The sequence below is a fragment of the Corylus avellana genome, chromosome ca3, assembly GCF_901000735.1.
Source record: "Corylus avellana chromosome ca3, CavTom2PMs-1.0".
Lineage (NCBI taxonomy): Eukaryota > Viridiplantae > Streptophyta > Magnoliopsida > Fagales > Betulaceae > Corylus > Corylus avellana.
In genome coordinates, this window is record NC_081543.1 from 6,371,947 (window position 1) to 6,397,147 (window position 25,201).

Sequence of the window (25,201 nt, forward strand, 5' to 3'; positions counted from 1 at the left end):
TGCGGTTTTTTTTTAAGAAGATCAAAGAGTTGTTCTACTAGTCTTCGTTATTGGAAGTGCGTCCTTAACGAAGGTAGACGCTATAGTCTAATCCTGGGAGGTTGCGTGTCAAAGGATCCGATCGCACCGAGTTATACACTCCGGGAGGCACGAATCAACCTTTAAGGACAACGCTCTTGCGTGATTCTATAGCACATTGCGAGATCTTTCCATACTCTACTTTTCATCTCTTGTATTTTATTTATTTTATTGTTAATTTTTAGATTGCAATGATTTTATATCAATGAGAATTTGTGCACCATCCAAAATTATTTCCAACACATACTTCACCGTTCACTAAATCCAACAAAGCAAAACCCAAATACAAACACTTTCTTCCGGAACAAGCAAGCGATTATAACATTTTCTTAAACACTTGTGATTTTGTTAGTACATATTCATGCTTTCCTTCGCTTCTTCTCTTCGTGTTATGCCCAAAGTTTAGATCTTTTCCGTTAGAAACATAGAATCTGCTCTCTTTTCTCTCTTTTTCTGAAGCGAGTTTCTTCAGCTCCCTCACTCCCACGTACAGAGTGTTTGTCGGTGTCTGAAAATATATTCTTCCCGTGAGTACTGTACTGCATACACCTGATATAGGCCCGGCCCATTGGAAAAAGAGAAGCCAATATATTTATCTGATGATGAAGCCCATATGTTCATATGGTCCAATATTGAGGAGAATTCTTTTTTCTACTAATTTGTTTGCTTGTTTCATTAAAACGTGCAGAAATTAAAAAAAAAAAAAAAAAAATTGGGTAATCAAATAAGGACAAAGTTTCCCCAAACTTTTTTTGACTATTAAATTGGCATCTATCCTATAGGCACGTGATTTTTAAAAATTAATATAGGAGCTTTGTGTTGAGATCAACCAATTTTCTTTAAGATCAATGTTATTTAGTAGGCCACTATATTACTGTTATATAATGTGATGACGTAACAATGAAAATTAGTCATTGAATTAACACTAATATATATATATTAAAAAAAAAAAGACGTAATTTTTACTGTCACATTATCTTTGACTCTCAGTCATTTAACAGTCCTGTATCAGTTTAATAAATAGCATTACTCTTTAAATCTATTTAGAAGCTTCATTTGAAATGGAAGGTATTTATTTAATGTAAAAGAAAGGGCAATATTGTAAATATTGTTCTTCAATTTTAATGTTACATAATATTCCCCTTCATTTTACATTAAATAAATATTCTCTATTTTATTTCTATTCCAAGCCGGCAAGCTCATACCGACTAATAGAAATGGAGGATGATTGCTATGACAGAAATGGATTTGGATCCTCTCCAATTGAGGGGAAAACTTGAGACTCTCCAATTGTTAATCTTGGCCGTCCAATCTCATCCAACAGCCAAGAACAAGCCACGTGTCCCACTAAAATATAAATAATAAAATATTATTTATCTTTTAAAAAGAAAATTAAAATTAAAATAATAAAAAATTAAAATAAAATGATAAAACAAAAAAGGGTGGCCGACCACCCAAGTTCAGCCTAGGAGCCACCCCGTGGCCCTTGGGGGGGGGACCCCAAGGGCCAAAAAAGCCTCTACCGGTTCGTCTGGTTCTCTATCTTTCCACGACCCATATTTCTTCTCCAAAGCGGTTTAGTTTGTGAGGAGAGCAAATAGCAGGTGGGGTGAGTCTCGAAGGAAAAGAGAGCAGAGTTTTTTCATCTTCTCTGCTCTCTTTTCCTTCGAGACCCACCCCTCCTGCTATTTGCTCTCCCCACAAACTAAACTGCTCTAGAGGAGAAAGATGGATCATGGGGAGATCGAGATCAAGAGGATTGAGAACCAGACGAATTGGCAGGCTCCTTGGGGTGGTTCGAGGGCCAAAAAAAAAATTTTAAATATGGAACCGGAGTGTTACAAAGCGGTTAATTAACCAACTTAACCAACTTTCAATACCCACTAATTAACCGGATGAATTTTGATTAATTATGGGCATGGGCTAGACCGGGAAAAATATACCCACCAACTTTACGCCGTTTTCAAATTAAAGTCTTGGCCCACTAGATCCTCGTTATATAAAAAAAGGGCCCATTCTGGCAACTAATATGAAAACACGTCAGCGGCTTAATGCCAAAGATATATGGTCCCACTTCCTTTTCCCCAGTTTTAGGAAAAGCGGCCAGATACATTCCAATTTTCATTTCCTTGCTCTTTTTCACTCCGATAGCGGGAGAGAGAGCTCTCTTAGGGCACAACATGGAGGTCAGCGCTGAAAGCCAGAGCAGTAATGGCGGTCAAAGACGAGTAGGGATACTCTACGACGACCGTATGTGTATCCACCATACACCCGACGGTGATTTCCATCCCGAAAACCCGAATCGGATTCGTGCTATTTGGAACAAGCTCCAAAGCGCTCGCATTCCTCAGAGGTGAATTCAAAATTTTTTTGTTAATTTTGTTCACTTCTTTGGTAATTATTGTTCTTGTTTGAAATTTGCTTGCTCTCTTCCTGTTCCAGATGCGTGGTTTTAGGCGCCAAAGAAGTAGAAGACAGATACGTTTTTTCAGTTCACTCCAAAAAGCACGTGGATTTGATAAGGAATATAAGCTCCAAACAGTTCGATTCACGAAGAAATAGGATCGCTTCGAAGTTCAATTCCATTTATTTCAACGAGGGTTCATCCGAAGCCGCTTCTCTCGCTGCCGGCTCTGTTATCGAGGTAGTAATGTTATGTTTTCACAGATTCTCTGGATAGTTCAAACTTCTACTCTAACAAGTTTTTTTTTTTTGGGTATTAGTCAGTCTGTTAAATGTTTGTGTTGAATATATATATAGGTTGCGGAGAGAGTTGCCAAAGGAGAATTGAGTTCTGCTTTTGCAATCGTAAGGCCTCCGGGACATCACGCCGAGCACAATGAAGCCATGGGATTTTGTCTATTCAACAATGTGGCTATTGCCGCAAATTTTCTTTTGAATGAAAGAGTAAGAACAGCTCAGAGATTAAAAATTCCTTAATTTTTAAATGATTGGAAAGCTAAAAAATATGCATTTTTGGTATTTAAATTTATTTTTGCTGCTTACGCTAGGTTGTCACCTCACTACTTGTCTGTTGCTTTTTACATGACAGCCAGAGTTGGGTATTAAGAAAATCTTGATTGTTGATTGGGATGTACATCATGGTAATGGTACGCAAAAGATGTTCTGGAAGGATTCTCGTGTTCTTTTCTTCTCTGTTCACAGGTTTGTGAGGGAGTTTTGAGTTGATAAATCTCTTCTTTATTCATCGTTGGAGCGTATTAACATGTATTTAGTATGTTTACAAGTTTTAGTTTGTATTCATCTAATTTTTTTCGAAGAATTTAAATTTGACTTGGAGTAGATTCTTGTACTTGTCGAGGACTAGCGAAGGATTATAACAAGTTTTAGCTTGCAATTCCTTTTTATTTTTTATTTTAATATTATTATTATTAAAAAAAATATGGAGGCTTTAGATTGATTTCAATTGGTTGATATTGTGTACTATCAGTGCTTCCTAGTTGTGACTATTTAGAGTTGTCCTATACAGGCATGAGTTTGGGAATTTTTATCCATCTAATGATGATGGTTTCTATACTATGATTGGAGAAGGACTGGGTGCGGGATATAATATTAACGTCCCGTGGGAGAATGGTCGGTGCGGAGATGCAGACTATCTTGCTGTTTGGGACCATATATTACTTCCTGTCGCCAAGGAATTTAATCCCGACATAGTTATAGTCTCTGCAGGGTTTGATGCAGGTTTGGTAGTTTTAACTCTCATTCCTCTCATTATTCATACTTTTAACATATCTAGGCATCCACTCTAGTTTTACTGTTTCATGTGTATCTGTGAAATGCCGTGGTAGTGACACCCGCTAAGCCTTGGCGCCTAGGTGGCATCCAAAGATTTATTTATCATATACAGCTAGTCCTACTTGGTGTATGTTGTATTATCATCATTTTCTTTTCTTAATGAAGATGTTAGAAGTAACTTTATAAAGAAACAAACTTCATTCCATAAAGCCTTTTGGATCATCATCTATTAAAAGATTTAATTCCAATCTCATTGAAAAAAATGTCCATACCATGTTATTATTTTTATTATTTGGGGAGATTTCAAAATCAAAGATACTAAAAATTTGTGGATCGAGATAGTTAACATCAGTCCAGTTAAAAAAAGAGTGCAATATAGAGATACATAACAAGGATATCATAAATTATTGTACTGCGAGATAGTGAGGTAGAGCTGAAGATTATATCCATGCCATAATCATTGTTCTAATAACAGAGCATACAAGTAGCTGTTGATTCTGTCATAAGTAAGCTTAGATATGTGCCAATACAGTAAGAAGGTGCCTTGCCTAGAACTTCTCAGAATGCATAAACCCAGCCTTAAAATATATGGAACCAAGCATGCCTGGGCATGAATGTGATTGCAGTACCTTATACATTCGTAAAATATAACTTCTCAGTTTCTGTTAGTGCTGGATTTCATGTCCTGATTCTCTTAATGTAATGCTTCGTTTGATACATTATGTGAAGATAGCCTGTTCAATTAAAACCAAATGTATCCGAAAAACGTAATGGTTAGACTTCAAAGCTAAGTGCGGGTATTAACCCAAACTTTGGCTTAATAAGCACTTTCTTGCTTATGAAGAAGAAGGAGAAGAACAAGAAGAAGAAGAAGAAGAGGTTTTAATGAGTGCTCTGTTCTGAAAATTAAGAAGAATAGGACTCTATCTTACTGGTATACAGACATTATTTTGTAAATTTCACATAATTGTTATGATAATTGTGCTTTTGTATGCATCTGCTATGGTGAACTTTCCATTTTTTTTTCACTTTTGTTTTGCATTAGAATATCTGGCATATAGCAACTTGCTGAGTGCACATAGTATCTTTTTTAATAATAAATTTGATCCAATTCACTGCTTGGAACAGCTGTTGGTGATCCATTAGGCGGTTGTCGTGTCACACCATATGGGTACTCAGTTATGTTGAAGAAGGTTGGCATTCAATTTGATCTTGTTTTTCAAGATAACGTTACCTTCTTTGGTGAATGGAGATTCCTTTTGCTGTTTAGTTGAATAGAGATCTTAATATAGATTTCATTATTCACCATTCACCCAAATTTTGTCAATAAATTTCATTTTCAAATTAGTTTTCAGCACATACACAGACCATAGCATAATTCTGTTAGTTTTGTGTTTCTGTGTATCTTGTGTTTGTCATCTATTTCCATGGTTTTTTTTTTCAGCTGATGAATTTTGCCCAAGGAAAGATTGTATTGGCATTAGAAGGAGGATACAATCTTGACTCTATAGCAAATTCAGTTCTTGCATGTATGGAAGTCTTACTAGACACACCTATCAGTGGATCTTCAGAAGCGTACCCATTTGAGTCCACGTGGCGCGTGATACAAGCGGTAAAACAACATTCTGTACTTCTTTCCTTTTATGGGGAAGGGGGTAGGGTGGGATGGGAATGAGTACTTATTTGTTTCTAACTTCTCTGCTAAGTTATCCAAATGTCTCCTGTGTGAATTTTGCTGCTCTTCATTTCTACTAGTCATTAGAATTTGAGGTTTTTGTTTTCTGTTTTTTGGTGACTAAGGCATATGTAATCTGTTTTGCAGGTGCGCCAGGAATTAAGTGTCTTCTGGCCAACACTTGCAGATGAATTACCAGCCAAGTTAATTAGTCAAACAGCAGCTCCAGCTCCGGTATACTTCTTCTCTTGTTAGTTGCGGACATAATGTCATGTCTTTGTCTCATAAAACTAGTGGTAGAGAATATATCTTGGATGCAGAGGGTTGTTTTCATTTGACAATGTTTACTTGGCAAGTGTTGAATTTTATCTTTAAGCTCTCTAGAAACAAATTTTTGCTTGGTTCAATTAATTTGTGTACAAGCACGCTTTATGTATTGTTAGTACATTCAAAATGCATTTTTAGCTTCTTTTTCCCGTGAGAGAATCATACAGAACTACATCCATTATACCTGAATAAGTCCTTAACCGTAAGCACAAGAGTTTATATAACTATCAATATAATGTTATTCCTCTGGTTGTTATTGAAATTATTCATGTAATATTTTTTCCCAAGATCCCTTGTATTAATTGTCAGCAAGCACGCATATAGGCCAGAAATGGGGCCCAAAAAAAAAAGTGTTTGACTAATCAATGAGTTTGTAAAAATTGAGATACAAAATCAACAGTAATAAATCTAGTTTTTAACTCTTCTTTTTCTCGTGTATGTGTGCTTAGTGTAAGTAATGTATGTCTAGATTTAGCTTCTGGAGGAACTGAAAATTAGTTGGTTCTCATTTTAGAATGTTCTGAGCTCAAGCTCTGATTCTGAAGCCGAGGATGAAAATGGTGCAGTATCAGAAAATCTGGAGGAGGTTCTTCAGGGTATTATACAACCCCTGTCGAACCTGAAAGTTGATGAAGATAGTCAGGGTAAACAGAATGGAAAATTTCATTTGAGATAGTTATTTTGTTCTTCTGTTCCTACCATATGATGATCTGCAAACTAATGCAGTTGAAGTCGCCATTGCTTCTAACACCTGGAGATTGGAGCTTTCTAAGATTGACATTTGGTATGCTACTTTTGGATCAAATATGTGGAAACCAAGATTCCTGTGCTATATTGAAGGTGGACAGGTATGATACAATACCCAAAAAAATTTGCCTGTGATTTTTGATATTAAAGACATTTGGAATGGATTATAAGCTTGCTATGAGCTTCTACTATCTCACTGCGCATTGGAAATTTGTGGTAAGCACAAGTTCATCTTGTGAGTTGAGTTTACTAAACATGGCACCTTGCCCTCCTTCTTTTTCCCCTGCCTGCTCAACAGGATCTACGGAAAAGGAAAAAGTAATTAAAAAAAAAAAAATGAAGCTCTCCCATGTCTTCTTGTGTTCTGCTGCCCTGTTTTTGCTGTTTGTTTTTAGAACAATACAGGGCTTTGTGTCAGCAATCGAAACCTGGCTTCCCTGAGAGAAGAGTTTGTCTTTGAACAGGGAACTTCAGCAGCATAATCAAACAGTGGTTATATGTTGGCCGGTTGTAGGATAATAGTTATGTGTTATCCATTTGCTTAGTCTCTGGACTGTATGCTCGTGATTTATAAAGTTTTGTGAAACTTCCTTTCTCTCCCTTGTGTTTTATCACTCCCTACTCTTTCATTTTCACTTAGGTTTTTTCCTTTTCAACATTCATGAAATGAATTTCAGGTGGAAGGTATGCGAAAGCCATCTTCTGGTTCAACCAATAAAGCTCTGCCGAAGGAAATTGCCTGGAAGACTTACCCTTATCGTTTATTCTTTGGCCGTGAATCTACAAGTTCATGGGGTCCTGGAGGTGTTGCTTTCCTTAATCCTGAAAGCAAAATCGAGGATAAAGCTTACTTTTGCATGTATAGAATCACGTATGGCATTTGTTATGGCTCTCTTTTTGTTTCTGTTCATTCCACTTTTTAGCTTTTGCAGAAAATTCCAGTCTGTTTAGGAACCTGAATCGGATTTTCATCTTACTTTTAGGTTTATCCACTGAGAGTTGTTTGTCTTATCCTCTTTCTCTTGCAGGTTAGAGCAGTTCAATGATGTTCTGCGTCAGGAAAACAATTCAAGTTACGACATGACTTCTCCTCCTTTGTTTGATTTGCCTGCTTTAATGTCTATTACAAGCAAGGAGCCCAATTCTCTAGAGGCTCTGGTATGTCTTTTATGCCTTTTTGTTTTTCGACTGAAATAAGCACGTTTATCTAGTTATCATCATAATTTGGAAACTGCTTAAATTTTGTGCAGGAGAAGGGTTGGTATCGAAATGTTGTTTACTTGGGAAAGGAGCAGGACATTCCAATACTGACTATGACGTGAGCCTCTCTGAAACCTCCTTTCTTGCACCTTTTAAATAATTTTTGGCAATCGCATAATGTGTTTCCCTCTGTGCAGGTGCGCGCAATCCGATGTGAAGCGCTTCGAATCCGGGGAGCTTCCCTTGCATCCACCGTGCGAGGCATATGCAAGCACATTAATAAAGGGCCTGGTGGGCGGAGGACAACTTTCAGAAGAGGAAGCTACGGCGTACATACAAGAAGCTTCTAGTAAATCATTGTGATTGCAGTTTCTCCTCTCTAGCTCGTAAATTGTAAATCCTCTTTAGCAATAGTTAGCCTTGCCAATACAGGAAATGGAATTCTTTGTCCTCGTGGGAGCATTCTGGGGCTTGTATATGACTGCAATCTAGTAAAGACAGATTCATGTCATGTGTGGTTACTGATATATTCGTATGTTGCTTGTAGCATAACCTGAAATCCAGATTAGCCGCCGTCAAATTTGCATAAATTTGCTTTATTTTAGAGTGCGTTTGCCGTTGCGATTTTATAGGCAAAAATGTGATTCTAAACCCAATCGTAAAAAATTGATTGCTTGGAAATGTAAATTGCATATTTTAAACTCTCCTATTTTTAAATTACACTTTCTGAAATTACAATCCCAACCTTAAGTAGGTTTTGAGCACTACAGCTTCGTTTGGAACCCTGACAAGATCAATTAGTTGAGTAGGAGACTGGTTTTCTTGCAGACCCCGAACACCAGAATGCATCGTTTATCCCTATCTAGTGATCCTTTTACGGATATAATTTTCATTTTCAAAAGCGAAATCTACAAAAGCCGAAAATCTTGGATGCTTCTCTACTGCTTTATCGCAAAAAACACCAAACCTCACAAGCCTTCTAATCAGAAATTAGATAGTTTAATAGCAGCAAACAATGCTTAAACCCTACATACCAGTAACGGATTTCCTCAGCATTCAACAAACGCCAACTTAGGGACGGGCATTCTTATATTACTTCAGTGCAAGGCATCCTTGAATTTCTCAGAAAGAGCGTAATTTATAACAGAAAGAATACCTTTACGATACATGAGAATCCTCCTCTTATCTATATCTTCCATCTTTCACTTTCACAAAATGACAAAAATGATGGGCACGTGACATGCAGATACCCTCGACTATTTCTTGTAATTTAACTTTGTAATGACAAAGTAAAAGAATGAATACAACAAACAATTGAGACTGACCAACTTGTGAATGCAAAAAATATTCAACAATTGTTTCCTCATCGATGTTTTAGTGCAGCATGGCCTGTTTCACCCAAATGCTTATGTAATTTATTCCTGCCATGATAACATCATTCGAAACCCCATTACTAAACTTAATCAGGAAAATGGCAAGAAACACTTGGACACGGGAACAAAAGAGAGATAAGTTACCTTGATTCAAACTCCTCTCCACATGTGTCACATAAATTGCTAGAATTCTTTGATGTTGCCTGATTAAGGAGTCATCATCACAAATTAGAAAGAAACAAGCAAGAGTGACGACCAGAATAATCATAATAACAAAATTCTAGTACATATGAAAATGATGATAACAAGCAAAATTAAGAAAAATAACCAACATCAAAATAGAGCATCAATCTGTGAATCATTCAAGCAGAATCATGACATAATATATGGCTTGATTCCCTGCAGATTTGGGCGGCAATGCACATTTGGGAACTTTTCCCTTATTGATCACAATTCCAACTGATACTCTTTTCCTTGTTTGCATTATTAATTTCCAAGATAGAATTAGAATTGTCATTTTTAAGTTGAATTTCCTTCTTTAAGGAATTTAGTTTCCAATTAGGTTTAGTATCCACCGAGAAGTCCGGTGGCAATCCCGTTCAAACAGGGGTGTGACTGGGAGTCTCTGGAGTAATTGACTAGGAGTTCGATCACAGCCCGATCAAATGGGTTGCAACTGAGACACCTGGAGCAACTGAAACGTACAAGAAAAGACAATCTCGACCAAATCCACTCCAAAACACCGAAATCCTTATCCTAAAATGCGTCACTCTCAATTTATGCCTTTTAAATTTAGTTTATCTTTACCTTTTAGAATTCTACTATTGTATATGTAAGTTCCATCAAGGACAACTTTTTATAATAAAATATTGAAATCAATGAAATTCCGGTGTCTTTGTGTTTTTAAGCTACACGGCAGCTTGTTTTTCCTTGATATCGAAAAAGGCGGATGCGGTGGAAATGAAGGACTTTCGGCCCATTAGCTTGGTGGGAGGGTTGTACAAAATTGTTTCTAAGGTTCTTGTCAATAGGATGACAACTGTTTTGGGTAAGGTCATATCCTACTCTCAAAATGCTTTCATCGGGGGTCGTCAAATCCTAGATTCGGTTCTTATTGCAAATGAATGTGTGGCTAGTCGCATGAAATCAGGGGTGCCAGGTGTTCTTTGTAAATTGGACTTGGAAAAGGCTTATGACCATGTAAATTAGGACTTTGTTTTGTATTTGCTGCATAGGTGCGGATTTGGAGAGAGATGGAGGGCTTGGATAGAGTGGTGTATTACGTCGATAAGATTTTCCATTCTTGTGAATGGCTCTCCGGAAGGGTTCTTTAACAGTTCGAGGGAAATTCGGCAAGGGGATCCTCTTTCTCCATTACTTTTTGTGCTTGTTATGAAGGCCTTGAGTAAGATGGTGAATGCGACGGTTGACCAAGCCTTTTGACTGGTTTCTCGGTGGGAGATAGGGTCTTCTCGGAGTTGGTGGTTTCTCACTCTTTATTTGCTGATGATACTCTAATTTTTTGTGAAACTTCTCTTGAGCAAATCCGGTATGTACGTCTCATTCTCTTATGTTTTGAAGCTGTTTTGGGTTTGAGAGTTAATCTTGGAAAGTCAAAAATTGTGGTTATTGGTGAGGTGGAGAACATTGGGGTTTTAGCTAATATCCTTGGGTGTAGTGTTGCCGATTTACCTATGAAGTATTTGGGTCTCCCTCTGGGGGTGCCGTATAAGGATACGGTTATGTGAAATGATGTGATCGAAAAGATAGAGCGGCAGATGGCAGGTTGGAAGAGAATGTATCTCTCTAAAGGAGGTCGTTGAACTCTCATTAAGAGTACGTTGACTAATCTTCCGACTTACATTTTGTCTCTGTTTCCGATTCCTATGTGTAGCTAAAAGGCTTGAGAAAGTCCAAAGAGACTTCTTGTGGGGAGGGATGGGAGATGAGCCTAAGTTGCATCATGTAAATTGGAATTAAGTCTGTCGTCCCCTGCGCTACGGTAGTCTTGGCATTCGAAAGTTGCATCAGTTTAATCAAACTCTCTTGGGGAAATGGCTTTGGAGATATGCGAATGAGAGTGAGGCTCTTTGGTACAAGGTTATCAAAGCTAAGTATGAAGACCAGAAAGGTGGGTGGTGCACGAAGGAGGTTTCGGGTTCTCATGGTGTGGGCTTATGGAAGCATATTCGACAAGGTTGGAACTTCTTTGCCAAAGGTATTTGGTTTGAGGTGGAGGTGGGTTCGAAAATTCGTTTCTGGCATGATATTTGGTGTGAGAAAAATTATTTGAAGCATGCTTTCCCGTCCTTGTTCAGTATTGCTATACACAAAGAAACTTGGGTGAAGGATAACTTTACTTGGAGGAATGGGGTTGTTGAGTAGAATGTCATTTTTGTGCGGCCCGTCCAGGATTGGGAGATGGAATTGGTTTCTCTTTTCTTTGATCGGTTGTACTCTTGCAAGATTTCCATAGGTACTGTGGATCATATTCGCTGGTCCTCATCTAAGAAAGGCAAGTTCGAGGTTAAGTCGCTCTTCAAGGCCTTGTCCAATTTTGACCAAGAGGTGTTTCCTTGGAAGAGCATTTGGCGTACTAAGGTGCCTCTGAGAGTGGCTTTTTTTGGGTGGACTGTGACCCTAGGCAAAATTTTGACTCACGATAATCTGCGTAAAAGGAATCTTGTGGTAGTGGAGTGGTGTTGTATGTGCAAAAAGATCCAAGAGTCAGTCGATCTTCTTCTCCACTGTGAGATCGCAAGTGCTCTTTAGCATACTATTTTTAGTCAGTTTGGGTTACATTGGGTCATGCCTTGCAGGGTGAGGGACTTGTTCGATTGCTGGTGGTTGGGAGAACGTTCTCGAAGCGCGGTAGTGTAGAAGATGATCCCTCTGTGTCTTATGTGGTGTATATAGAACAAAAGAAATGCTAGATGTTTTGAAAACTCCACTAGGACTATACAGGAACTGACTCATCTTTTCTTCTTTACTCTTTACTCTTGGACGGCCGCTTGGCTAGCTCCTTTAGTGATTAGTTTCTCCGACTTCCTATTTCATTTCTCTCCCTCTAAGGCGCTCTTTTTTTATACTTCCCGTGTATGTGGGTCGCGCCCCTTTGCGTTTTTGATATATATCATTATTACTTATAAAAAAAATAAAAATAAAGAAGAAGGCGTAGCTGCTTCTTTTCTTTCTATTTTTTGCTTCTACTACATCAAGTGGTATCAGAGCAAGCTTTATCTTGATCAATGACCAGCTTGTGCAACAATAGCAACCTCTCTAACAACGTCACTTGTATGGGACAGGCACTTTCGAAAGCCGAACTGACGAAATTTCAACGTTCGAGTGAGCAGTCAATACATGAACTCCAGGATGCTGTCATTAGACTGACAGGGTAACCCATTCAGTTTCATAGTGTTGACAGGTTCCTTGACAACCACAAAAGTTGTGTTTGACTTGTTTGTAACTGTAATCCTAAACCTCTGAATAGGCAGGCAGCCTGCCTATGCAAATGAATTGAGTCATAGCGGGAATGATACTAAGGTGGCTACATTGGCTGTGAAAGTTGAGTTGTAGATAGCACCTCAACCACCATTAAGGTACGTCAATCCCTGCCAATGGCCACACTTCAAAACAAAGAGTTTGAGAACAACAATAACACCAGTGCACGGCCAACACCGAACATGGCAAGGGAAGGAAGCAGTTCCTGTTGTGCACGGAATTAAAATACAGGATCCCAAAGAAGCAGAAAAGAACATAATAGAAAATAGATCAATCACACACGATATCAAGATTTAAGTGGTTCAGCTTAACAAACCTACATCCACTGGCGGAGACGACCCGGAGAAAATTCACTTACAAAAGATGGAGTACAAAATAGTAGTAGGGAGAAAACCACTCAAAACCCAAAGCCCCAATACACCCAAATCTCGTTCTCACACAAAATAGAAAAATACAGAAAGAGAGAAACTAATACAAGAAAAACTCTCTTTTTCCCTAAGTGCCTTACGACACAAACACGTGAGAAAACTAAGTGAGAAGGCACAGATTTCTTTGTTATTGTGCTGCTCTACAAAGGCTGAAGCTATGTCCTTTTTATAGATGCTATAGTTGACCAAAAAGTTTCCCAACAATAGGAGGAAAAACAAAACCATGTGGGAGTAGAACATAAGTTTACTAAAACAAGAACTCCAAACCCACTGGGTATTCCAAAACCAAGTTGGACTAAAGCACCACAAAATTATCCAAGAGATAAAAGGAATATTGTTGGGCCCACTCAAAAGTGACTTGACAATTCAAGTCATACTTCAATAGTTCCTTTTGAAGAAAAGCGTGGAGTCAGAGATGACCTCCTAGGAGCATTTGCTGGGGAAAAATTTGGAGTCAGAGATAACCTCCAAGGAAAATTTGCTAGAGGAAACTTCGCAGAAGGAGATGAGAAGAGAAGACGGGATTTGGTGTCACCTTCACCGACTTATTCAAGTACCATCCCCCAGAGGAGCTGCCATATCCTTGAGGAATTTTTTTTTCTTCAAGTGGATGTGTCTGATGTAGGACGACAACCACCCCTATTTTTGGTGCAAGCAAAATTAAGAAGAAAAAAAATAACAATAATCAAAATGGAGCATCAATCAGAGAATCCGCTTGATGTCATTCGAGCACAATCATGACAGAAAACATGGCTTGATTTCCTACAAATTTGGGTGGCAATGCACATATGGCAACTTTTCCCTAATTGATCACAATTCCGCTGATTCTCTTTTCCTTGTTTGTGCTATTAATTTCCATGATAGAATAGGAATTGTCATTTTTAAGTTGAATTTCCTTCTTTATGGAATTTAGTTTCCTATTAGGTTTAGTATCCACCTTTAGAATATTATTAGCAGGATTGCTTGAACAGGGTGCGACTGAGCCTCTCGGGAGGCAAACTTGAGAAGTCTTTAAATGGAGGGTGTGACCATGAGTCTTGAGTAATTTTTGAGGAGTTCAGTCGCAGCCTGACTGAACGGGTCGTGACCAAGACACACTTGGAGCAACTGAAACGTACAAGGAAAGACACTCTCAACAAAGTTCACTCTAAAACATCGAAATCCTTATCCTAAAATGCATCACTCTCAATTTTTGCCTTCTAAATTTAGTTTATCTTTACCCTTCATAGCCAATTTTCGATTAGGTGGTTAACTTTCCGATAGAATTCTACAATTGTATTATTTAAGTTTCATCCAGTGTAATGCAGGGACAATTTTTTATAATGAAATGTTGAAATCAGTGAAATTCCAGTGTCTTTGTGTTTCTAAGCTACGTGGTAGCTTGTCTATGTTATAGAGAAGAAGGTGTAGCTGCTTCTTTTCTTTCTATCTTTCTCTTTCGCTACATCAATTATATATATATATATATATATATATATATATATATATATATATATATATATATATATCACACAGCAAATACAAGCAGATAGTAAAGATAAATTGCGTGGCAAAGAAGAAGATGTTGAAGCATAGTTACCTTAGCTTTCTTCTGTTTCGATGAGCTCTTTGATTTGGCATTTGTGTCTTTCTTCCCTGCCCCTTTTTGGTCAACATGTTGATCTGAAGCCTTTTTACTCCTAGCTAACCGATCCTTCCCTTTAACATTACAGTTACTCTCATTCTCCGCAAAAGAATGAGTAGAGGATTCCTCCAAGTTGGAATTTTGATCTTCATCACTTTCCTCGCTCTGACTATCAATCTTATTGGTTGCATCCCTCATAGCCTCTCCCCCATTCCTTTTACCCTTCTCCTTCTTTCCCCCGCGACTCCTCGTGCTCTTCCGATTATTGTACTCCATAAACCCAACCCCATTACTCGCATCATCATCATCACGACCCTCACCCCCCAACTCATTCTCCGCAAAAAAATGAGTAGAGGATTCCTCCAAGTTGGAACTTTGATTTCTATCACTTTCCTCGCTCTGACTATCAATCTTATTGGTTGCATCCCTCATAGCCTCTCCACCATTCCTTTTACCCTTCTCCTTTCCACCACGACTCTTCCTCGTGTTCTTCCGATTACTCTCATCATCCTCAACATGAACCTCACTTCCCAAGCCCACATTTTTCCTACTCTTGCGTCCCGCTGCCACCATGGCCTCAAGCACACCCATTTCATCATCATTATCATCGCCGTTATCATCATCCCCGTCCTCGTCCTCAACCTCATATAATTTATCTCCGTTCTCCTCCCCCTCGATCTCCAAACCATCCTTAATCCGCTCTCCAAGCTCATCCACCACTCTTTCCTCCTCCTCTTCTTCTTTTTCTTCTCCAACACTATCGTCCACTTCTACTTCTTCATCACCAATCGAATCCCGAAACTCCGCAACCTTCTCCTTATGCTTCTTGGACTGCTCGTGGTTCTTCCATTGCTTCTCGCTCTTGAACTTCTTCCCACACACCACACAATACAACTCCTTCGCTTTCTTCTCTTCCTCTTCCTCTTCCTCTTCCTCCTCCACCTCCTCCGCTTGAGCCCACTCAGGCTCCACGTAAGCCCTAACCCTCTCCATCTTCTCCCTCTCCAATTCCCTCTTCCTCTCCCTCTCCAACTCCCTCTTCTTCTCCATCTCCAAATTCCTCTTCACCGCCATGTCGATAACTCGCTTGTCCCTCTTCTTCACGAATTCCGCCAATCCACGCACCGTCTCGTTGAACTCCCTCCTCGCCTTCTTCCTCACCTTCTTGTTCTCCTCCTCCATCACCCTCCTCGACTTCCGGTTCGGCCCCGCCATCGCGTCGTACTGGTCCGCCCAAACGAAATCCATCACCGTGCTAAACCCTAGCCAGTAGTTGTAGAACGCGCTCACCTGCGCGTAGGGGCTCTCCAGGTTCCCCATCGCCGGAGCCTGGCGCACCGACTCCCGCCCTAACCCTAGCTTACTGGCGAAATCGAGCTCGCTGGCGTAGATCTTGGAGAAGAGGTCCGAGTAGACCTTGTAGAACCCGCGACCCGAATCAGAGTATCCGGAGTAGACGGTGTTGGAGAAGAAGGAGAAGAGGTTGGGGACGGTTGAGTTTGTGGAGGGGTTGGAATCGGCGAAGAGAATCTGGGAGCGGTGGGAGTCGTACCAGGCGCGTTCCTTGGGGTCGGAGAGGACCTCGTAGGCCTGGGCAAGCTCTTGGAAGCGGGCGGTGGCTTCGGCCTGGGAGAGGCCGGACTGGACGAGCTTGTCTGGGTGGCGCTGCAGCGCCAGCTTCCTGTAGGCCGACCGGATTTCGTCGGCCGCGCAGTCGCGGCTCAGGCCCAGCACCTCGTAGTGGCACCGCTTTTCCGATGTCATGCTCTCCCCTGGGTGGTGGCGAAGTTGTGTCGTATGTTATTAGGGAATCGGCCCCAAATACTTAAAAATACTTGAACAGGGTTGGACCAGGGGTGTTCAAGCCCTAAGATTTAAATCAGGGTTGGACCAGGGGCCCAAATCTAATTGTCGATATTGAAAACTCATGGACTAAATTAAAATCACGGGAAAACCTAAGAACTAAAATTGATTTTATTATTAGTTTATGGAGAAATGGTAAAACTTTCGGGAATTGTTGTTATGATGATACATTAGGGTAATATATAAATAAATATGGTAATATTAAAATTAGTTTTAATAATTAAAGAAACAATTAATAATAAAACTGTTTAATATAAGGAGAAAGGGTGAAACTTTCAGGAATTAGTGTTTTGATGAAAAATTGACAATTACATCAATAAGGAGGGATGAATTCATAATGAGAAAATTTCAAGCAAAATAAGAGCTAACACTTTTTTTTTTCTTTTTTTTATAAGTAAAAAGTGTATTATCAAAACGTACAGAATGGTGCAACCCATATATACAAGAAGTATAAAGGGTAACTCCTATTGACTAAAAAAAGATTTACGAAGCTCTAAGAAATGAGAAAAGGTGGGCTCCTGAGAGTTCAACCAAGTCCCGCTCCAAGAGAACAAAATATGTAACGCCAACTTTCTCAATTCAATCATGCCGCTCTCCTTATCCTCAAAGCTGCGTGCATTCCGTTCACGCCATAAACACCACATCACACATAATAGGATGAGCTTCCACATACGCAAAGCATACGCAAAGCATGCCTATTACCTAATTGACCCCTCCAAATTTCCAAGATATCACTCACTTTTCGTGGCATAGCCCAACTCACTCCAAAGAGTTGAAAGAAAACACTCCACACTTCATTTGTAACCTCACAATGTAGGAATAGATGGTCAATGGACTCTCCCCATTGTTTACACATATAACACCACTTCATTACCATAATATTCATCTTGCTTGGGAAGATGCCATATCTCACTCTCTTTGGACCCCTCCTTTGCTTGGTAGCTTTGAAGCTAATTTTAATTTGGCAGTGAGAGATGGATGATTTTGCTGTTGCATCTGTGGTGACCAGTGATCAACTGCTATTGGTGAAGCTCTAGCTGCTCTTTTGGTGACTCATGCAGCCAGTTTGTATGAGATTGATAATCTTATCCTTGAAGGGGACTCTATTAACATTATTTTGACTAATCAAAATCCAAGTTTGTTTATGGATTGAACTTTGCTAATGTAGTAGTTGTTATTAGACTTAATTTGCTTGCTTTTCATGTTTGAAAGGCTGTAAAAATTTCAAGGTGTGCCAATTTTTGTGCACATTCTTTAGCAAGATAGGTCGTTTCCCACCTAGTGTTTGGAAGCATTCTCAATTGATCTCCCATTCTCACTTCTATTCAGATCAAGAATAGTAAAGACTCACCTTTGTAATCCTTTCCTCATTTGAAAAAAAAAAAAAAAAAAAAGAGTGATGAATTGGTATTTTGATTATTAAAAAGATTGACTCCCAGGTTGATATAGGATGATAGAATTGTGTGTTGAGTTACAATAACTAACTATAATATTGGATGTAAATGTCCAAAGCCAAAAAGAAACAGCCTAAAATGAGAACTATATTAAATTACTTTTTATAGATATATATGTATGTATGTATGTATGTAAACCTGTTATTACAAGATGTAAGCATGCTCCAAGAGACAAGAAGATTGCTAACTTCAATTACTTCTATTTTTACAAGTTCAATAGGTTGCTACGATGCTACAACTGGCTGGCTTAACTAGATATTTTTTAATTTGATAAGTAATTTTATTATCATTAAATAAGCCTAAATGAGTGCAACCCTAGTACACACTACATTGTGAGTATACAAAGAGAACCCCTAATCAGACGAAAAAGAACTAAAATTCAAAAAATCTGCAAAACTAGAAACAATCAAACTATGACGGCAAGTATCCAAGTATATAAAGTAACTAGAGAAATTCAATTGACTATGTCCACTAAACCTGTAAAATTGATATGATACAACATTCCCATCTTCAAAACAAACATAATAGGAAAATTTTGTGATTCAATGGGTTTCTAAACCACTTCTTGTAAAGAAGATCCCTTTTTGTCTACGGATAAGCTGGCAACTCCTGGCACCTTACCATTGTTTAGCCCATCATTAAAGTGCTCTCTGAGGAATTCCACAGCCATGAACGTTAGAGCAGAAGCTGGAATATACCATGCAATCCTGGGGACACTACCCTTGAACATTCCATTTGTGCCTTCAGCCATCCACACATTACGAATTGCATCAAACCAGCCATTGTACCTGCGAGTTAACAATAATATCAGAAAGCTCGAAGTTACTGGGCTCATTTGGTAACGCTTTTAAAATAGCTTTTTTGCTTTTTAGAAAAAATAAGTAAAATATTAACAAACAACTCAAAACACTCAAAATTACTTTCACTTTTATGTCATATCACAACCAAAAAGTAAAAAATACAATCTAAAAAGTTTTTCAAAACAAACCATCTTTTCTAACTTCTGTTCAATCAGAAAGAAAATCCACCCACTACTTTAAGGCATGAATGCAAGATCCAAGGCAAATCACCAAGCTAAAACCAATAAGGAGGTCCTTCCATAGAAGCTATATGAGGAAGCTCTCCCTTGTGTGTGTAAGTAACTATGTGTGTCTGCTGTGGGACATGTTAAACTTTGTAATATAGAAGTTTCCCCCATCGTGTTCTTATCAGACATGCTGAACTCCACTTGTTGATTATTATATAGCACAGGTTGAGATACAGGTCCTGCTAATTTTACTTTTTAAGTGTATTAGTTGACCATAGAACTTTTATTTTACATCCCAAAACACAATAAATCCACCAGTATAAAAAGGTGAGATAGGGTAGATAAATAGAAAACAACTACCGCACTAAAATTATATCCTTTGTATCGAGGACAATATGTGTCTTTGCAAGTGTCCACATGCATATGCACAACAATTAACTTCAAAAAGAAATGATAAACCTTGATCATGTAACTCTAGAAGTGGACTAACATGGCAAGAAAGCATGATTATAGTGTGATACTTGTGTTGAGATTAGTCCCACACAGCTTACCTCATGAAAAAAAAAATGAAAAAATAGTACATTTAAAATTCTGATACCTGGTAGTCGATCCCTGTACTTGCAATCTTGTTTTGATGACATCCAAGGGAGTAGTGAGATATGCACTAAAACCTGTACAATTTTAGAGACCAATAAATTGCTGTTCAGAAAAAAGATAGATTGCTGAGTTCAATCATATAATATTTAGAAGTGCACTATTTAGAATGAAGCATAAGGAAGTCACATACCACCAGCTAGCCCTCCTAATAGAAATCCCTCCATAGAACTATTAACTTGGTAATTCGTATTGGGTATCCATTTTTGCTTCCCATATTCTGTGACATTTTTCATGGCTTCATAAAACATAACCTGCCATGTGCAAACGACAATAATAACAATTAAACCCAATAAAAATAAAATAAAATAAAATATAAAAAAGACAAGAAAGAAAGAAAGAAAGAATATACAAGCAAAAAACGCCAACTTTGTCACTGTCTATATCCATGTATTGATCAATCCAAAGGCTATTGAGAAGAAAATTACAAGCTAGAGATTATTACATCATTTAGCAACAAACTAATTCCCCAGTGAAACAAGAATGATAAAAACATGATATTTCCTTTTAGAGACGAAATAAATTTGTACACAGAAAAAGTACCATGAAGATGATTTTGAATAATCAGCTATCAGTTCAGACGGGATCACAAAATTCCACCATTAGATCCTGTTTGCTACAGTTTTCAACTGTAACAATCACTGGCACAGGTTTTCAAGCAGGGTTAACCCAGGCAGTATACAAAATACAATGAACCGCAAATTCACACTATCAAATCCTGTTTGCCAGTGTGTTCAACTTTAGCAATCACTGGCTCCGGTTTTCCACGCAAGATTAACACCAGGGTACAAAACAAAATACAATAAAAGAGATTTTTGGTTTTACTTTTATATTTTTAATTTGAGGCTTCTATTCAACCAATTCAAAATAATTCAAAACATTTTATCCATGTCACAACTAACCAATTTTGTTCAACCTGTGAACCAACCCTACATTAATTCACCACACATTTTTGTTCATCAAAAATTACTAATTAAGAATCTTGAACTCCATAGCAGTAATAATTGACAAGGAAATGAATATTTTGAGGACATCAATTGCTTGAAGACTTTAAACTTTCTTTTGACTACAAGGTTCCCACACGAACAAGTTTTCAAGTCAAAGAGTCATCTGGAGCAGCTAACCACCTTCTTTCTAATCCCTTCAAGATGAGTAGGTTTAAACCATCATTCAGAAGTAGGAAATTCCTCTGTAGAAATCCTAGCTTGTGCTTTCCCTGCCTGGAACCTTAAGCCCAATATTTGAAAATTTCCCAAAGCTAAAAGCCCTGTTAGATAAAGTACCCTCAAGTGTAACCTACATTTAGGTAGTGTGTGTTTTAAGGCACTTATCAACCTGCACAGGACCTGCAGATTGCCAGATCCTTTTCTCTCTTTAAGCATAAGTTTACTTCTTCTTTTTTATAAGTAATAAAAAAATTTATAAAAAAACGTAAGGCATCCCTACTTACATAGTCAGTATACAATAGGAACACCTAACAAGAACAACACCAGATTGAACTCACCCAAAAGCCCTAGGACCCTAAAACCCAAAACCCACATAATGCTCACCCTAAGCATAGTTTACTTCATATAGCAACGAATTTAAATAGAAGATAATATTTTGCAAAAATATGTTGTGTATGCAATGTAATAAGAGGAAACCAAAACAAAGCAAGAAACTGTGAACTCTATAAAAAATATGCATACCATTAGACCAGCAAAAGGCACATCCCTTGCGAGTGTAGACCAGTAACTGTCAAAGCAACCAAAAAGGAAATTGTGTTATGGACAAAGAAATTGGGGGTGGGTGGGGAAGAGTATAATCAGCATGATTAGCTAAACAAGTAATAGGAGTTATAGCATGTTTGAGATTGCGTAAGAACCTTAAAAAGTACTTTCAGTATTTGGAAAGCTGTGCCAAACAAAAGGATGACCTGTTTGATAAAAATTTCAAAAGCACTTCTTTAACCTTTTTACTTCAAAAATGGTCAAAATATACTTTTGGAAAAAGCTTAAAAATGAAGCTTTTTCTAAAAAGTTCTTTTTTACTTTAAAAGCTCTATTTCCCAACACAATCTCAAACATGCTTTTAGAATTACACGGTTGTGAATCTAAACATCACACTTCATCTAAATCCACAAACATGAACAATAATAGATGAGAAAGCATTAAATTGGAAATGCATTAGATTTTCAGAAACAAAAATAATGTTTAGTGAGAGTTATTTTACTTAAAGCCATGTTTTTTAACAAACTGAAGTCATGATCATCTTACATATGTAGTAAATAGATATATTAAATGTGTGTGCATTGGTAAGCGGGCAACAGTCTCTGTAATCTTAATAGTAAATGCATGGCTTTTGATGAAACTGGATTGCATGCATTCCAAGATCAAGTAACTTGTTCATATGATACTAACCAGTTGACCTAAAGAGATCTCGTCTTGATCATGGTTTACAAGAAACCTAATATCAGTGGGGTTAGACTCATCTGATTCAGCAGGATTCCAACTTATAGCCAATGGTCCTTAAGAATTAAATTTTCTACTGCCATTGTCTAATGGAGAGAAAGAAAGAAAGTGGGGAAGTTGTCTAAAACAAAATATTAGATTCAATATTATACTCAAAATAATAGCATTACCAAGAACTGGTTATAACATATGTACGCTTCTTTTAATAGTATGAATTTATATAACAAAAGATCACACAATTGAAAGAAATAGAGTATATTCTGACATATACCCTGCATATAGTCCTTTTGGACCCTGTTCCTTCCATATTGAACAGCCAGCCTGGAACATTCCTGTATAGTAACCATACATTTGCATACCAGGCTTCACAGAGCCCCAAGATGCCCTTGTGCCTTGAACCTGCATGCGTTGCTTCATCACCTCACAAGGAACATAAACAACAGAACCAAGTGTATCCCCTGAATTGCACAGAAGAACAAGGCAGAAATTCTGAGTACTCCAAGGCACACAATGGCTGTTGAGGTCACAATTGCCAAATTACTAATACTTTACACTAAAGGAAAAATATAATGCACACAAAATTCCTTGACAGGGAACATGGAAAAATGAGAGAATGCATCATTTATACATCTAACACAATGCTAGAGCAAAATGAATTACATACAACAGGGAAAATCCTGCATTATTAGCTTTGCGTAGATGCAGGGAAGGGAGTAATGAGAAGACAAGAGCCAAGGAATAAATGTTAACTTAATCATAATCAACAAGAACAGCAAGTCAAACAATTTGGCACACGTGGACTCATTGAATGTTGCAAGAAACTCACATTGCAGCATTACGAATAAAATTGAGTTAAATATTTTGGGAGCTCTAGACAGCTTACCAAGAGCTCCAGCAATGAAATGTGACCAGTAGCCACCAAGGCCTGGATGCGAGTCTTCAATCCACTTTTTGGTAGACTCTATGACACCGAAATATGTTGCTCCAGTTGCAAGAGACCCAGTAATTCCAGGAGCTATACCTCTATAAAAGCCTACAAGAATTGTTAGTACATACAAACTACAAAATCTGTAAATGCATTAGTCTGAAACAAGGAAACAAAGGATTCCAATAGTTTAAAGTCCTAAAGCATAGGTTTATGCATAATGACTTATATCTACATGATTGTTTATAAAAGTCATTAGAATTTTATTTCATGCATGCAGTCACCATATGAAGGTTGTGAGTAAACATGCAACATATATACAACTTTGGCATCATACCAAAAAAAAAAAAAAAAAAATTGAAAGTACTAAAATATTATATATGATTTACCTTTTAATCCATCAGCAACCCAGACGGTTCTTACCATTTGTAGGACGCTCTTTTGGTTCTGAAATTAAGAACATAGAGCGTCAAGAACCAAAACAATCACTTGCAAACAAAATGCTCCACCAAGAAAGAATAGCTTGAGAAAATGAAATAAAATACATTAACTAATATTTAAAAAAATCTTATCAATAACCATAATAGTAATATAAACGTTTTTCCCATGTAATGTCATGAAAAGGACATGAAAACAATATAATTGTTTGTAGTTATACCTGACTTCCACTTAGAATAGCTTGACTTTGAATCCGTGTCTTTATGGTGTCAATTGGATGCATCATTCCTTCTCCAAAAGCCCCAGCAATAGCTCCCCATACAAACTCCCTCCATACTACATCACAAGATAAACTCAGTCATATATACAGCACCACTTCAGTATGCATATCGACATAATTTTGGGAAGCAACTGAAGCAACAGTAGAGCCATTTAATTTTATTTAGTTCCGACAAGAAGAGATTCAATCCAGGAGTATCAGCTTACACAAAATCCAGTCAATTCAAACATACCAAAGCTCCTCCTCATGCAACAAAATGGCTAAAAAGGTAGCATATTTAGTTTAGTAATTTAACTCACTTACCCCACAGGACTAGAACCTGCGACCTCCCACCCACCACCCGGTCTCTAGGGTGGTTGGAAGTGCCATTTGGACAGCCCAATAGCAAGGTGATGTAAGTATATGTGCTACTTGAATATCAATTTATTAGATGGCTGCACATTACTAGTCCACATTCTAAACAAACATATCGAATCTCCTCTCTTTGCGTCAAATTAGCCGAAAAGCAGCATATCCATGCATAGTATCTCGTGCAGCCCATGTAATTTTTCTCCACTAATTTCTTAATCGCACATCATGTAGGCTAAAAGCCAGCACAAGTTTGCAAAATATGCTAAAATATCATTAAACCAGTTTTTTGGAGCTATTCATGATTGAGAAATCAACAACTACATCAAGCAGTATATACTCCATACAAGTAGAAAAACAAGCTCAAGCATCAAATTCACCCCCCATTTGGCTACTAATAAAATGAAGACAACAACATGAACTCACATGAGAAAAAATTAAATATTAGGTTTTGATTTCTTTTCTTTTTCAACATTTTCTCAAAATCCAGAAGATTTCCCTCCATTTGCTTGCCAAGGAAATAGTACGAGAGCTTAAATAAACATAAACATATACATATTTTCTTACTAAAGTGTGTTTAATTGCTTCACATTCCAAAATGAATAATGAAACTCAATCTTCGATCCTAATGGTTGAATTCGGCTAGTACAGTTTTATCCACTCCTACACATAAAAAATAAATTAAGAATCACAATCTTATTTGCCCTCCCTTTTCCATCATTTTCTTAAACCAAACAGTACCTTCACAGCAAGTACATACGTCGCTCCAACAACACGAACCGATTATTTCACAAACAACAAAAGCCGAATAAATTTCCAGATGATTTTTTCTTAAATAATCGCGATTATGAAAAAGCTTACCAAAGAACTGATCGTGAGCTTTGTAGCTTGAAGCTTGTGTGTCGCTCGAAGATGAGCTCCGAACCGCCATTGAACTTGCAAAGAATTTCTCTGTAACTTACGCTCTCCAAATTTAATAACAAAATGCCTTCTAAAGGGCGCGCGCAGTTTGTCCACCCAAATTCCCAATTACCATCAGGCCCTTTACCTCTA

At 37.9% G+C, this 25,201-nt stretch overlaps 3 protein-coding genes across 3 annotated transcripts; 1 reads left to right on the forward strand and 2 right to left on the reverse strand.

The window, feature by feature from the left end:
• Positions 1-2,191: 2,191 nt before the first annotated feature.
• Positions 2,192-8,387, forward strand: LOC132176355 (histone deacetylase 5). The gene is made up of 14 exons (XM_059588539.1): positions 2,192-2,431; positions 2,521-2,722; positions 2,839-2,985; positions 3,131-3,243; positions 3,569-3,780; positions 4,963-5,027; positions 5,279-5,446; positions 5,657-5,743; positions 6,351-6,480; positions 6,563-6,684; positions 7,261-7,454; positions 7,612-7,741; positions 7,834-7,901; positions 7,981-8,387. The coding sequence occupies exons 1-14, from the start codon at positions 2,259-2,261 to the stop codon at positions 8,144-8,146; spliced, it is 1,977 nt and encodes a 658-aa protein (XP_059444522.1). The 5' UTR covers positions 2,192-2,258; the 3' UTR covers positions 8,147-8,387.
• Positions 8,388-8,913: 526 nt separating this feature from the next.
• LOC132175566 (DNAJ protein JJJ1 homolog) lies at positions 8,914-16,513 on the reverse strand. The gene is made up of 3 exons (XM_059587540.1): positions 14,665-16,513; positions 9,301-9,359; positions 8,914-9,204 (listed from the first exon to the last, which is right to left on the reverse strand). The coding sequence occupies exons 1-3, from the start codon at positions 16,471-16,473 to the stop codon at positions 9,147-9,149; spliced, it is 1,926 nt and encodes a 641-aa protein (XP_059443523.1). The 5' UTR covers positions 16,474-16,513; the 3' UTR covers positions 8,914-9,146.
• A 1,807-nt stretch (positions 16,514-18,320) lies between these two features.
• LOC132173322 (uncharacterized) lies at positions 18,321-25,152 on the reverse strand. Its single transcript, XM_059584785.1, has 9 exons — positions 25,010-25,152; positions 23,741-23,856; positions 23,472-23,529; positions 23,041-23,190; positions 22,429-22,615; positions 21,396-21,441; positions 19,841-19,961; positions 19,652-19,724; positions 18,321-18,814 (listed from the first exon to the last, which is right to left on the reverse strand). Exons 1-9 carry the CDS (start codon positions 25,077-25,079, stop codon positions 18,580-18,582), a joined length of 1,056 nt encoding a protein of 351 aa, XP_059440768.1. The 5' UTR covers positions 25,080-25,152; the 3' UTR covers positions 18,321-18,579.
• Positions 25,153-25,201: the final 49 nt, after the last annotated feature.